Source organism: Taudactylus pleione, unplaced genomic scaffold (genome assembly GCF_031769625.1).
Source record: "Taudactylus pleione unplaced genomic scaffold, aTauple2 ptg000005l, whole genome shotgun sequence".
NCBI classification, from domain to species: domain Eukaryota; kingdom Metazoa; phylum Chordata; class Amphibia; order Anura; family Myobatrachidae; genus Taudactylus; species Taudactylus pleione.
Genome location: NW_028284408.1, coordinates 12,099,548 through 12,115,559, shown reverse-complemented (window position 1 = coordinate 12,115,559; position 16,012 = coordinate 12,099,548). Strand labels below are relative to the sequence as shown.

Here is a 16,012-nt window from a genome sequence, read left to right as displayed (position 1 = left end):
CTACAATCACATTTGACTGCACCTGCGATGTGAAACAGACGCTAAAGTGCAAAATTAACCATCTGTATAAGTTCTGTCATGCGTCTCACACTATATAGCACAAAAACACTAGGGGAATAAGTACATTTGTTAGACAATGCAATTCTTTTGTATATGATGAATTTAAGGTATTAAATATAAGTTAGATCAGTGGTCTCCAACATTAACTGAGGTGTGAGCTACTTTAGAATAATGAAACCTCCTGAAGAGGTACTAAAATTTTAGAAAAAAAAAATCTGGCTAATAACCGGACAATTAAAGGTCATTTAATGAAAAGTAAAAAAAAAAAAAAAATGTTTCATAGGAAACAATAATGCATTTAATTATTACAGTGATAGTTTTGTAGTTGGTAAATAAAGTTTAAGCACAGGCACATTTCACTGTTAATTACCGGCTCCAAGCTGGTACGTGCAGTAGAGGAGCAAAAGATATACGTAGGGCTGCTGTGTGATTGTCCGGCAGGGCTGGGCGGGACTCACTCGCTCCGCCGTGACGTAGACGTCATGGGTGGAACCACGGGGAAGCATGTCAGGTGATTGCTGTAGAGGCTGCGGCAATCACCCGACGTGCTTCCCTGTGGCTGCACCTATGGCGTCAATGCCACGGGGGAGCACACTTCAGAGGTCACTTCCTCCTAGTTGAATCAGCAGTACTGGTGAGCTACCAAAATTAAGACCGTGAGCTACCGGTATCTCGCGAGCTACAGGTTGGAGACCACTGAGCTAGATTATGTATTTTGTGGGCTCGCTCACACATGTTCCGCAGTTAAAAACTCATGAAAACGTGCATGCTTTAGTTTTTCTTTGTTCTCTTTCATGCTGATTGCTATTACCATCAACATCTATTGTACTGGAAGGGCGTACTATGTTCAGACATTTGAAATACAACAACATAATTTTAGAACACAGGCCCTGATTCAGATCCAGACGCTCTGACAGAGTGCTCGCTCTGAATCAGGGCCGTCCCTGCTCCTTTTTGGAGCGGCCTCCTGGCCACTCGCATAGCTGTGGGTTACCACCCACAGCTATAGTCAGCGGCCAAAATGATGGTCGTGATGGTCAAGACCATCGCGACCATCGGGCTTGCGACGAGACCCTGTGGTAGGGTTTCGCTGCCGCAAGCCCAGGAGTGCTTTTGGCTCTATCAGAGCAGAGAGCACTCCCACTGACATCACTAGTGATGTCAGTGGGGCTGGACCCAGATGGTAGGCTTTCCCATGGGAACGCCTCCGTCTGGGCAGCCACGCCCCCGGCACGCCCACCAAAGGGGGCGTGCTGTCAATCACCATCCACAGCACGCCCCCTTTGGTGCGAGACTCTTAATGACGGCTTGGCCGTCGTTATTCGGGTCTCGCGCATGCGCACGACGGAGGCGCCTCTGTCGTGCCCATGCGCACCATGGTCTGAATCAGGCCCACAGTTCTGCCAATTGCACCATTTAATCTTAATGTACCTTTTTATGGTGCATACATACGGTCAGATTTTTCCTTCAGATCTTAACGATAACGATTTCAAAATCGTTCAGTCGTTCATATCTGAAGGAAAATCTGACATATCTGACATGCCTGAACGATGAACGATGCGCGTTCCCGTTTGTCAGATAACGATATCTGACATCTGATGTGTTTGCAGTCAGACTTGGACGATTCCATTCATTTTAATGCAGTCAAAAATCGTTCAAATCGTTCAAAACTTTGGTAAAATTGTTCAAATCATTCATCTGACAAATCTGACCGTGTGTATGCTCCATAAGTCTTTATTATGTGAAAGGTGAAATAAAATAGCAGATAAAAAGTGAACTACCCGTTAAAGGGGTTGGGTATATTACTTAGACAGCCAGGATTGAGACATTCAAAACATAAACACCGTAATATCGACAGGTACATTTTATAGACCATCAAAATGTTGACTTGGACTATGGACCTGATTCAGAGAGGGACGCTAATGCCATCGTAGCTGCATTTTTGCACAGTACGCAGCTGCGAAAACATGCTAATAGTTCCAAAGATCCCCCGAGCATAAGGTTTGCTCACTGCTGCCTTCTCATGTGTGTACAACATCACCTGCATAAATATCGATAACATCGACGCACATAGAGCAGCCAGAATCGCTGTTTTAGTGCCGCCCAAGCATTCTCCGAGAGCTCCTGACTGACACCCTACAGCTCACCCCCACCCAGAGTAATCTCAGGATGCTCCACTCAGAGCTGTAATTACAGGGGCTGCCAGCCCCACCCACCATCCATGATGTCATGCTCTCAGGGGGCATGGCCGGCACAGGGCACAGAAAATCCCTCTTACGGCCCTGTTGAATTATCATGGTTGGCTATCTCTAAGAATAAAATGTCTGTGGAAGCTGGCACCATGGCAGTCCTTACTGCAAGCTCAAACCAACAGCATTTGTTGCATAATGATAATATCACATCTCAGGTTCTCATAATTTATGGGCTGAACAATGTCTTATTTAAGAAGGATATTTTTTTGCAATGTATTTTAAACAGTTGAGACTAATTTTGGTATTGAGATTGCTATTGTTTTGTTTATGTAGCACAGTAACTGTATTCCAGTAAAGATTTCCTTCAAGTACCATTAAAGCACTATTATATACTGTATGTTTAATGGGTCCTTATACTTTTAAATCACATTTGAGCAACATTTGTGAGTTTTATTTCAGTTACGTAGCTTTACTATTTTTGTTAGTTTGGACTTTCCCATATATTTCTTGCTAGATCTGTTTGACCATGTGTTTTGTGGGAAAAATGGTAAGTCTCTATATGAAAGGCATGAACATGGTGCTTTTCTCAGAGCATTTGGGTCCTGTCGTTGTTGTTTGTTTAATAGCAGGTATGCAAAACAGTGTTGAAATTTTATTTAGATCTGTGAACCAAAGAAATCATTGTTATAAATGTTGTTGGAAAAATATGCAATGGGTTATTTCCTTTAAATAATTTTGTACAATTTTATATCTTTTTAGGACTATCCAGTCTCCAGGTCAGGTTCCAGTAGTGGTTTCGCCTGGCAATCAACAGCTGCATACTGTAACACTCCAAACAGTGCCTCTCACCACAGTTATAACCAGCACAGACCCAGGAGCTGCAGCAGGCTCGCAGAAATTCATATTACAAGCCATTCCTTCGGCACAGCCGATGACAGTACTCAAGGATAACATGGTGCTACAGCCTCAGAGAACCTGTTCACCTCCAACATCCATTGTTCTAAGTTCGAGCCAGGTTCAGCAGGTTCTCAATGGAAATGTTCAAAGCCTTTGCAATGGAACAGTCAATGTGCCTTCATCTCCAGCCTTCAGTGCGACCACTCCAGTAATGACCTTCTCAACCAGTACTTCACCTCTGGTTAACCAAACTCCAGGCACAGTCATCACATCAGTAATCAAATCACCTGAATCCAAACAGACACTTATTCCAGTTAACAATAACCAAGGTCTGCACGAAGGCACAGCAGAGATAGCTGAGCAAACTGAGCAGCAATTCCAGCCACCTTGTGTTTTGGTGGTAACCAGCCCAAATGGATTCTCATCCCATATGGAAATCAAAAAGGAAAGTGACCTATGGGAATTTGACTCAAATTGATGAAAAGAAGACCTTTATATATTTAATGATCTCCAAATGTGATGGGCTCTTCCTCAATATTCTACAAAGCACATCTTTCTCTCTCTCTCTCTCTGTAGCTATATTTGTATATATATATGTGTGTGTGTGTGAATACATATATACATACATGTATATTTTGTTGATAGGGGTCCCATTACGCGATACCGTAGCAGTAAAACTTTTAATTAGCCTTCAGCTGACTTTGATCTTTTTTTAATTCATTTTCTGGAATTGCAGTCAGGAAAGAAAATATAACTTCCACTTGGGTGTTTTGCTAGTTCCAGGACCCCTGTGCTGAAGGAATGTGCCTTTTGTGCCACGAGGACAAGCTTTTACTGTCTTAATGCACATATTGTTATGCATATATTGACAATCTTTAAGTGTGTTCACATAAGCTGTGTTTTCTGTAAATTCTATTTTGTTAGACTGTAAATAAGATAAACGTATACAGCTTTTGCATTTTTAGGTACAGACTTTCCTTCTGTATCTCATCACTGATACATGACTACTTAAGAGCCAGCAAATAAAACAAAAAATCCTATAAAAATCATATTCAACGTCACTGATGTTTTTGCACTGTTATAAAGGCATTTATTCTCATTCTGGTCTGCATTTGCTCTATGTAATATTAATGTTTAGCAATAACTACTGTGCCTTTGTTTAATCCAGCTAAACATTGCATCCAAATATTGCAGGTGAAGTGAAAGCGATGCAATGGTATAGAAGAGCTTTTTTATTGTAAATAATGTATATTTACTTAAAACTCTGAAAAAAATTGCTAATTCTCAAATTAATAAAATAATTTCTATGTCTTCAGATATATTCCAACAAAGCAAAATTAATTTTTATAGACTGGAGAGATCAATATATGTTTAGAGTTCAAATGTTATACTTTATGTATTGATAGAAAATGAATATGTATTTAAAAAAATTTAAACTGTTGAAATATCTTTCAGCCTGTTTTTGTATTTTGCATTGGTTTATTAAGAAAATAAATCATGTTCACAGAAAATAATAATCTTTTCAGATGCCTACTTACAAATCGTTATGACTGCATTGTATGTGACGGAAGAGCATATACTTGCTAGTGAAGCAAAGGGATGTGGGTATGAAAAGTTGACTTGCCATACATTGACCACCACATATCACATACCTACTCTCTTTGAATTTCCAGGAGATATATTTTGGGAAGAAATGGACAACCGCAACCAATCCATTTCTCCAGTGAAATGAGCAGGGCCGTGATGATGATACTAACAAACAGAAATGGGTCTGTTCAATTATTTCTGTTTTAAGAAGTCCATCTTCCCTTTAAACATTATATCATATACTATATATGCTGTATATTGTTACTTTGATCAGTAAAGTTTGTTTTGGACCATAACATGAAAGTAGCTCTTGCATTTTGACATTGGGCCTGATTCACTACGGTCTGTCTGGGCGGTGCCAGCCGGTACCTGGTCCCTCTAAACCTCCGGTGGCGCTGGATCCTCCTTGGGCGATGTTTTCACAAGTGCTGGCGTCAATTGCGGACCGTCTTGCGGTCCCGACTACGGTCCCTTCTAGGGCGTTGCCCCAGCCTACCATCCCCCATTCCCCGGGTGTTCCGCATTTGTTGCAGTCTCCCCCCGGGTCTCAGACTGTGGGTCCTTATTCGGGTTGCCTGTGTACGTACAGTCTCCCACAGTGACGCAGCAGTCAATGGTACCCTTTCAGGGGTATCCTCAGGCGGTACCCCCTCCCTGGTTGGATGTCTTCTCCAGCTCTGTTCAGAGCCTGGCGGCCTCGTTGTCGGCTTTTCAGTCGATGTTACACAGTGATTTGCCCCCAAAGGGGTCCAAGTGAGCCATTCCGGCTTCGCTGGCCGCGCAGTTCACGGACACGGACGTGTCTTCGGATGACTGAGAGGTACATGAGGACTCTGACTCGGATGCCGGGGCCCAGGAGGTGGAGTAAGTCCTCCATTAATGTGCCGGCATTGGTTAGGGCGGTGCGGGCCATCCTTCATATAGAGGAGGATGTGCCAGCTCCCAGGTCGAAGTATCCTAATTTTAAAAAGGCCAGAGTAGCTTCGACTGTTTTTCCCCTGTCTGACCAGTTGATGGATCATATGGCGGGGGCCTGGCAGTTGCCCAGCAAGAGATTCCAACCACAGAAACGGTTGGCATCCAACTATCCTTTTCCTGAGGCTCATTGCAGGAAATGGGAAACCCCACCTGCGGTGGATTCCCATGTCACCCGCTTAATTAAAAGCGTTACTTTGCCATTTCCGTCTATCTCCTCCCTGAAGGATCCCATGGACAGGAAAGTGGAGACTTGTTTAAAGACTATCTACTCTCTCTCTGGGGCAGTGGCCCATCCATCCATGGCCATCTCTTGGGTGGCTAAGGCCATTGAGAGCTGGAGGCCTTGCCTTTTAATGGAGAGTTGCTATTTGGTCCAGATTTGGACAAAATAGTGGATACTCTGGCTAAATCAAAGTCTGCCTTCCTCCCTTCGGCTTCAGTGCCGGCTAAGGTGAGAAGTTCAGCCTTTCGGGTTCAGGGAAAGGCCAAGGGTCAGTCCTTCCTGAGGCAGTCGGCGACTAAGACAGCCTCGAAGCCCAAGAAGCAGGCCTGGAGTGCCAGGCGCCCTTCTTCTAAACAGGAAGATAAACCTTCTGCCTGATGGGACGGGCCTCCCTCTGGGGGACTCCAGAGTGGGAGGCCGACTTCTTCAATTTGCCCAGTGCTGGCACAATACCACCACGGATGTCTGGGTTCGAGAAGTGGTCTCCCAGGGGTACGCCCTGTCTTTTCGGCACAGACCGCCCCACCAGTTTTTCTGCACGAGTCCTTCTCAGGACAAAACCAAGGCTTTTCAGATTCAGGAGGCTAGAGAGTCCTTGCTGAAAGCAGGGGTCATTGATCCCGTTTCTCAATCACAACGAGGGACGGGGTACTACTCTACTCTGTTCCTGGTGCAGAAACCCAATGGTTCTCATCACCCTATCCTCAATTTGAAGTCTCTGAACAAATTCCTCAGAGTTCCCAAATTCAGGATGGAAAGGTTACGTTCCATCATTCTGGCGATGGAACCTGGGGATTACATGGTGTCCCTGGATATCCAGGACGCATACCTCCATGTTCCGATAGCACCTTCGCACCTGCGGTATCTGAGGTTCGCTATCCTTCAGCATCATTATCAGTTCCGGGCGCAACCCTTTGGCCTCTCCATGGCACCGAGGGTATTCACCAAAGTGATGGCAATCATGGCCGCACATCTTCAGAACCAGAATGTACGGCTGCTGCCGTATCTGGACGACCTCCTTTTGCTGGCGAGCTCCCCGGAGGTACTGTTTCAACATCTCCACCTGATGATCGCTTGTCTGCAAGCGCACAGGTGATTGATAAATTGGAGAAAGTCCTCCCTGATTCCATCACAGCAGATGGTTCATTTGGGAGCCCTGCTGGATTCTCGTCAGCAAAGGATCTTTCTGACTCCGGAGAAGGTCTCCTCCTTACAGCTGCGGATACACAGTTGCCTGAGCAGTTGCCGCCTGTCGGTCTATTCGGCTATGAGAGTTCTGGGGTCCATGGTGTCGGCATGCGACATGGTGGAATTTGCCCAGTTCCATTCACGGCCCCTGCAGGGGCTGATTTTATCAGAATGGAACGGGTTACCTCGCTGGATCCACTCTCAGATGCTGGTGTTGTCCCCGGAGGTTCGGCAGTCTTTGGCTTGGTGGCTTCAGACAGCTCATCTGGTCGAGGGGCGCCCCTTTTGGATCCCGGACTGGGTCCTGCTCACAGCAGATGCCAGTCTCCGGGGTTGGGGGGCAATGACAGGCTTGTTGTCACTTCAGGGTCATTGGTCTGCGGAAGAAACACTTCTCCCCATCAACATCCTAGAACTGTGGGCGGTGTACAGGGCCCTGCAGTCGTCCAGCACCGCTCTTCAAGGAAGGGCGGTTCAAGTTCAGTCCGACAACGCCACCACAGTGGCGTACATCAACCACCATGGAGGAACTTGCAGTCGGGCTGCGATGTCGGAGGTATCTCACATCCTTGCTTGGGCAGAGTGCCACATTCCAGCGATCTCGGCGGTCTTCATCCCCGGAGTCCTCAATTGGGAGGCGGACTTCCTCAGCCATCACGACGTGCATCCCGGGGAATGGTCACTTCACCTGGCGTATCGGTTTCCTCCGATATCCCTGCTGCCTCGGGTCCTGTGGAAATTCAAGCAGGACGGCGGCACGCTCGTGCTGGTGGCTCCGGCGTGGCCCAGACGTCCTTGGTACTCCGATCTGAGGAGCCTCTCCACCGACGCTCCGTACCTTCTTCCTCAGCGTCAGGACCTATTGTCTCAAGGGCCCTGCCTTTACCCAGATCTGGGTCGGCTGTCTTTGACGGCTGGGCTCTTGAGACAGCCGTCTTAAGGTCTCGGGGCTTCTCGGGTTCGGTTATTAGTACCATGCTAGAATCTTGGAATTTCTTCAATCGGGTTTGGACCTAGGCTTACGCCTTGCCTCTCTGAAGGTTCATATGTCCGCGTTGTCCATGTGGTTCCAACGACGGATTGCTACACTGCCAGATGTTCACACTTTTTTCCAAGGTGTTCTCCGAATCCAACCTCCCTTCGTGCCTCCTGTGGCTCCTTGGGACTTGGCGGTGGTTTTTCAGGGCCTGCAGGATCCTCCTTTTGAGCCTCTTGAGTCGGTGGAGCTCAAGTGGTTAACCTTTAAGACCGTTTTTCTCCTGGCAATTGCTTCTGCCAGGAGGGTGTCAGAGTTGGAGGTGCTTTCCTGTCGCCCCCCTCTTTCTGATTTTTCACCAGCACAGAGCGGTGCTCCGCACTCATCCTGAGTTTTTACCTAAAGTGGTTTCGAAGTTCCACATCAATCAGGAACTTGTTGTGCCAGCTTTTCAGTCACCTGATCTTTCAGCTGGTGAGGCTTCCTTGGATGTAGTCCGTGCGCTTAGAATCTATGTGGACCGGACTGCTTCTGTTAGGAAGTTTGATTCATTGTTTGTCCTCTTTTGGTTTTCACAGGAGGGTTTGGCCTGCCAACAAACAAACGTTAGCCCGTTGGCTTTGTTCCATTATTTGTGAGGCTTATGCACAGGAGGGTTTACCTGTGCCAGCCTCGGTTAAGGGTCATTCCACTCGTTCTGTGGGTCCCTCTTGGGCTGCTAGACGTGGCGCCTCTGCTGTTCAGCTATGTAAGGCGGCCACCTGGTCTTCCATTCAAACATTTTTGAGGTTCTATGTGTTTGACACCTTTGCCTCTCAGGATGCATCCTTCGGGCGCCGGGTTCTCCTTTCTGCACAGGAGCGTCCCCGCCCTTAGTTGAACTGCTTTGGGACATCCCCAAGGTCAACCCTGTGGACCCCCTATGGACCCTGAAGTAGAAAACAAGAGATATGGTAAGAGCTTACCTTTGTTATCTCTGTTTCTACGAAGTCCATAGGGTCCACAGGGCACCCGCCCTAACGCACCTGGCTTCATATGGGCTGTGTGGCTGGTCACCGGTTTTCCGTCTCCCATTTCTGTGAGTATGGTTTCTTGTGTGTTCCAGTCTTCCTTCTCTCTGTTTAGTCTCCTCCTCCGGCCTTGGCTGCTTACCAACTGAGGTGCCTGTGGCTCGGGGGTGGGGTATAGAGGAGGATGGACCCAAGTGCATCCTGGGAGCAGCAAAAGCTTTAACTGCGTGGTGCCCGTGGATCCAGATCCAGCTATACCCCAAGGTTAACCCTGTGGACCCTATGGACTTCGTAGAAACAGAGATAACAAAGGAAAGTTCTTACATATTTCTTGTTATCACATAGCCCAACTGAAGGATCTACTTGCTATAAATTATTATGTGCATGCTCGTCACCGAGTGTACGTAACTATGAGCAACCACGGGTGATTTACAGATGTATGTATCGGGGTGTTCGCATGTAGGATAAATTGCGTAGTAGCGTGTGGCGGGTTTGTAAACAGAATTGCGTGCATACACATAGATCAGTCTGATATCAGACAGATATCCTGCACCAGGTATAGGGCTGAAGCAAGTACATACTGACGCTGGCTGCTCCCACAAGTGATGTTATAGGTGTGGTGTAATTGTAGATGTGTGTAACTTTGCATATGGGTGAATAGCCAATTTCTGTGCACACAGTACGAGCACAATTGATGCCATCTGGCACCCAACTCTGAATTGGCCTCAGTTGTTCTATATTATCTACACCTTCTACTTCCTACATATTTCAATGGTAGCTAATGCTTGAAAGAAGAAAACAAAAACTTTTCCATGTGTTCATGGTTTGAAACTCTGTTTAATAGATGTCCACCACTCCAGATTTCAGGTACTGCCCCTTTCCCCGATAACTGAGATGAGGTAATCCCCAACAAAGGATCCTTTGATCTGTCACCTCGGGGCAGATTTACTATTCAGCTGTTTGTCAAAGCCACCGATGATCGGCAGCTTTGGCCAATGGCTTTAATGTGGTAACAGATATAAATGCTAAACCATCTGTTATATATTTATTTCTGTTGCTGTTCTTAATCCATCAGTCAAAGCTGCCTAACATTGGTGGCTTTGACAAATGGATGAATAGTAAATGTTCTGTCCTTACTATATAATTTGACAGACATCATAACCATTCCAATCTAGATGTAAAGACAGGAGTTTATTGTAGTAATAGGCAGTGGTGTAACAAGGGGGGTGCGGGCTGCACCCAGGTGTCACTTGCTGGGTGGTGACCCCAAAGTGCAGACTCCCACTCAGTGACAGGAGCCAGGTGCTTCATGTAACATTACGTGCAGCACTCTGCTCCTGACACAGTGAGGGAGCCAGCACTGCCTGCTGAGTGGTCCCCGGGTGCAGTCAGCACCTCCGGGAACCCCCACCCCATCAGAGTTGTTACGGAGTTCGAGCCGCAAGACCACGCCCCTTTCCACAAGGCCACACACCGTTTTTTGCCAGTGCGCGGCTCCGTCCCGCGCACTAAAGCCGTCAGGTGTCACAGCGGGGAGGGACACCACAGGTAATAGGAGAAATGTAATTCAATAGTAAAGCGGCAATGCAAACAATAATATAATGCAATTACAGTATGAACAGATGTGATGCAATGCAAACATATAAAAAACACCATAACTGCATTACCGGTCAGGGATCTTACCATCGATGCTGTGCTGAGGGGAGGAATATATATGCATCTGTTTGCGGGGACCATCTGAAAAACGAAGATGGACACCACAACAATCCTTTACCCAGAGAGCATTGGGGACTAACTAGGGAAGCCTGTGAAGTTCAACCAAGCTGCTATCAGGCTGATGACTAGATGAGGCTTACATAGAACATAGACATAAAACAAACATATGCTGAAGGCATGACAATTTATCTATCCCCAAACTCAGATATTCAGGGCATAATTCAGAGCTGTGAACGGCCTAAACTGCAATATTTTTATTTTTTTTGCATTGCATATGTCCAAGGACGACCGACACAAACATTTGCATCTCTTCGGAGCTATTCAGAGTTGCATGGAAGTCAGCTGGATCTCCACTTGTGGCTATAAATGGGTACAACTGGGCAGCAATTGGGCATTCACACAAGGACCCAGTAATTACAGATGGCTATGGCTGGTGCATATCTGTGTTGATCATAATGACTGCTGCTCTCACAAGTGGATGCATATGGGCGATAGTCAACTCTGAATGAAGGCGTAAGTCTGCGGATATTTTCAAGCACGCAATGTGGATGCTTGTATGCGTCTCTGAATCAAGTCCTCAGTCTTCCTGGCAGGACTTTGAGAATGCAGACATCGGGCATTCTATCAGCGACCGGGCTCTGAGCACCAGATGCATCATTTTATTTATGTTGTGCTAAGACTTCCAAATTGCTGCTACAATTGACGCCACATCACTGGTGTAAGGTTGACGATAATGGGCCACCACTTTAGAAACTGATGCCCAAATACGATCATCTCAAATTAATCTGTTAATTGTAAGGAGTCAACCTAATAACAAATCTATACACCTACCTGTTTTGTGACTATGTAAGCACTTTTACCTCTCAGGAAAATGTGATTTATAAGAAACAGTTTGTGTTTAAATGTTCCTGTTTATGGGTATAGAACATGTACTTTATTTCAATTTATCAACATAATGAATGTAAGAGCTGAATCCATGTGCTTTTCGTTTTTGTAGTTAAAATGCATATAAACTGCCAGTGGTTACTATGAAGATATGGGTGTCTTTAGTTCACGCAAGTAGACAACAGATGAAAATGCAATGGTATTTTATTAAGTATCAATTTATACTTATAAAAGGCAGCAGTCTTTAACAGGCACTTTGATCTTTACGGGGTGGGTAAACAACCAACAAGGTAAGGTCCCAGATAATGTAAATATGATTAATTAGACCAGAGTTTGTCTCTCTCCAGCTGTCAGAGGCCAGCTGTACAACATTATTAGCCCCACCACCCCTGGACGGGTTGGTTATGAAATCCCGGCTGTTGGGATGCCGTTGGTCAGAATACCGACAGCGCGGCATCCTGACACTCATAAGTACTAAAGGCAAGTCTTCTCCTAACCCTCCCTTCCTGGCGCCTCACCCTAACCCCCCCAGTGCCTAAACCTTACCTCCCGCACCCTAATCCTAACACACCCTCCCTGGTGCCTAACCCCGCACGCTAACCCTAATTTCCTCCTAACACACAGATACTTACCTTCGGGATGCCGACGGTTGGGATACTGGTGCAGGGATTTCGGCGCTGGTATTCATACCGTCGGCATCCTGCACGCTGGGATGCCAAATACATCCCCTCCTGGACCTCATCCTCACATTTGTTAAGGCTTCTATCTCCTTAACAGTTCACACACATAACCCAGCGGACCAAACCTTATCACAGCATAGCCCATCGTGCACCCCCCCATCCAGAATTTTACTTACTGTTTGGTGGGCACCAGGTAAAGGAGGGGGGGGGGACGGGACTGTGATGCTGCAATGCTAGCCTCCAGTGCAGGGTGGGCTGGGGTTGAGGTCGTGGCCGGTATCCTCCTTGCAGCGGGGGCATCTCCAAATGGAAGGGCCAGAGTCAAAGTGGAGGGGTTGGCTAGCATTCTACTTCCAGTCGGGGCAGATCTGAGCAGCGGGTTGCATGGTGACCCAGCCAATAATTGCACTGCACTGACATTTCTATATGAAAAATCAGTGCTGTGCGTCTTTCGGCTGTGTCACAGTGCTGGAGGGCAGGGGAATTTTGCAGTCTGGACCGTCAGAAAAATATACTGAGGTGAGAGCACTGCTTCTTTCCTTACACTATCATGCTGTCTTTAACCTAATATAATGTACTATACTATAATGCCACATTACATGTATACTATAACATGCAGTCATGATCTAGCACAGTGGATTCAGTTGTAGCCGGCAGGATAATGCGAGGAAGGAAGAACATTGAGTTTTGTTAAATGTTTCTAAGTATAAGCTAACACCGGGACAATACCGGGCAGTAAACTAATAAACTAGGTAGGATGCAGACAAAGGGTTGGGGACTCACTCTTAACAGGCACGTTGAGGTGAGTCAAAGGGAGAGGCAGTCTGTTCCGCACTCAGTGAGCCTCTGTACCCAATGAAGGGCGAGCAAACAGAGGGCCTGATTTAGAGATGTACGCTAATACAATCGCAACTGCATTCTCTCACGGATAGCAGTTGCTAAATATCTGTAAAATCAACACACATCGGGCAGTCGCGCAGCAGGTAAGTTGAGTCTTAAAAATTGCAGCTCTTCTGACATGCAGAGAGCTCTCGTGCTGTGAAGTAGATTGCAATGGCTAATTTTCGCACGCCCATGAAACGGCGTTTACATGGTCAGACATGCCTGTGTTTTTCTTGGATTTGAACCCTACTATTTACTAAGGTTCAAAACCCCCCGGGAATCCACACTTTAGAATAAAACATCAATGCACAGTCATGTTTTTGGCCATGCAAAGACTATAATAGCATAACAAAAAATGGTTTATAAAGCAGCGATTTTAAAAACCATCCAAAAAAAATGACTAGCCTCAGATAGGCGTGATTGCTGAAACAGCAGGTAAATTAATTGATTCTGACAGGTAGGATTGATTGACAGGAATATCACCTAATTGAACTATGGAGGATTATGATGCCTCTCACCAGGCATGACTGGACTTTAACAGAAATACCCAAATATACAAAAATGACAAACATGCAATCCCACCACACACAAAAAAACACACAGGACTATAAGGGAAACACAACATAAATAGACATTAGCCATTATACAGAAGAAACAAGGCCACATTAAAAAAAAGTAGGAGGAGGGATGGTAGGATTTGATGAAAAGGTGAGTTTTCAGTACCTTTTGAAGCTGGCAATATTACATCTGACTTAGTAAGGGAGTGTTCCCAAGTGTATTCCAGTGGAGGGGACAGAAGGCCTCATTCAGCAAGGAACGCACAGGAGAGAACGCACACACTCGGCCAATGTTTTAGCTCTGCGCATACGCAAACTAGCTATTGCGATGGGTACTGCGTGTACAGAGGCAACGCAGACCCAGAGAGAAGTGATTGACAGGAAGTGTCGTTTTGTGGGGGTGGACGGGCAAATGCAGGCGTGTCTGTGCGTTTGGACGGCATTTTAGGGGCGTGCATAATTAAGCCCTTGCGGCGACGGCCGTAGCCTGAGGTCTAGTTGCACGCAGGAAGTGGCACACATCCTGTATGGAGTCAGGTCAACCGTTAATGTGTTCGATGGTTCTCGCTGTTACCGATGTTTCCACTGTCTTGCATGGTATAACAGTACGCACGTTAAGGAAGTGGGAGGTATTGCATTATCTTGTTGTAGAATAAGTTACAAGATAATCAGCCGTGGCTCCTACCTTTACATTTGAGGAGGGCTGCAGGGGATTGTCAATGATGACGTCATTCAGACTGACAAGAGATTTTGCGCGCCACCAGCGTGCCCATCAATTTTTGCACATGCACAACCACTTACTCTGCAGCCCCTAGAAGCAATCTAAGCCAGGTGGTTCCTGCTGGAAGTTCTTAGTGCTCATCGCACACTGGACTGGCAGTTCAAGGAGGAGGACTCTGCAACTCTGCACCAGCCCTTATTAAGGTTGCTATATTTTATTTTTTTTTATAAATTCTTTATTTAAATTTTTCAATGAAAAAAAATTTGCATTTCCAACATATATACTTATATAGAGAAATAATTGCTCTTACATTTTAAACTGTAACAATAATATTCAAAAACCAAAATAATCAAAACAAAAATCAATATATAGACAATGCAGAAAGGGGGGGAGACAAGGGAAGAAGGGGAAGGAAGAGTTGAAATGAGGAGATGTGCAAACGGAACAAGTCAGAGGTTACATCTTGTTAATAGATCAAATGCGTAACAGTACAGCATCCACATAAAATCAAGTATCAATTAACTTCTTATGTAACAAAAAATAAAGATATAAAAATAAATATTAGCCTGGAGTCTGAGGGATGAGATCCTTATATGACGGAGAGAGTTTGTATTCTAACCAACTAAACCACCTGGCAGTAAAATCCGACTTTTTCTGGGGTAGAGTGAAATATGTCATCCATGTACATATAAAAATCTAATTTTTGACACCAGTCCCATATAGTGGGTGGGAGGTGGGAACGCCATCTAACTGGGAGTACTGCTCTCGCCGCATTGTTCATATGTCTCAGCAGGGATTTTTTATATTGAAAAATAGGAATGTCCGAGTGGGATAGCAACCAAAAATCTGGACCAGCGGGAACAGAAAAGCCAAGAATTTCTGATGTCAAAGCTATGACTGCTGCCCAAAATGGGGCAATTAACTGACATTCCCACCAGATGTGAAATAATGATCCTTTATCCTTCTTGTATCTCCAACAAAGAGCAGAGACTCCTGGGGAAAACTTATGTAAAACATAGGGTTGCTATATTTTAAAAAGAAAAAACTGGGACACACTGGTGGAGTGGCAAAATAAGGGAGGCGTGGACATGCTCCTCCCACAAAAAATGTAAATAATACAATGGCACCGCAAGTTCAGCACAGTAGTGGCTCCGGGGCCCCCATGCAAGCCCTCAGAGCAACAGCACAGTAGTAGAAACCCTTATACACAGTATGCCTCACAGAATTGGCCTTTTACACATTATGCCACACAGTAGTAGTGCCCTTCATACACAGCATGCCACACAGTAGTAGTGCCCATTATACACAGTAGTCACGCAGTAGTAGTGTCCATTATACACAGTATACCACGCAGTAGTATTGCCCTTATACACATTTTGCCACACAGTAGTAGTGCCCTTTATACACAGTATGCCATGCAGTAATAGACTCAGTATGGCACAAAGTAGTACTGCCCTTTA

General features: G+C 45.7%; 1 protein-coding gene across 6 annotated transcripts in view; it reads left to right on the top strand.

Annotated features, from left to right (window-relative positions):
* ELF1 (E74 like ETS transcription factor 1) overlaps window positions 1-4,616 on the top strand; it is a 145,146-nt gene extending 140,530 nt beyond the window's left edge. For all 6 annotated transcript variants that reach the window (XM_088481974.1, XM_088482102.1, XM_088482017.1 and 3 more), the window contains exon 9: window positions 3,012-4,616. In XM_088481974.1, the coding sequence (XP_088338100.1) occupies window positions 3,012-3,627 (616 nt within the window). In that variant the 3' untranslated portion in view covers window positions 3,628-4,616. The remainder of the gene's footprint in view (window positions 1-3,011) is intronic.
* Window positions 4,617-16,012: the final 11,396 nt, after the last annotated feature.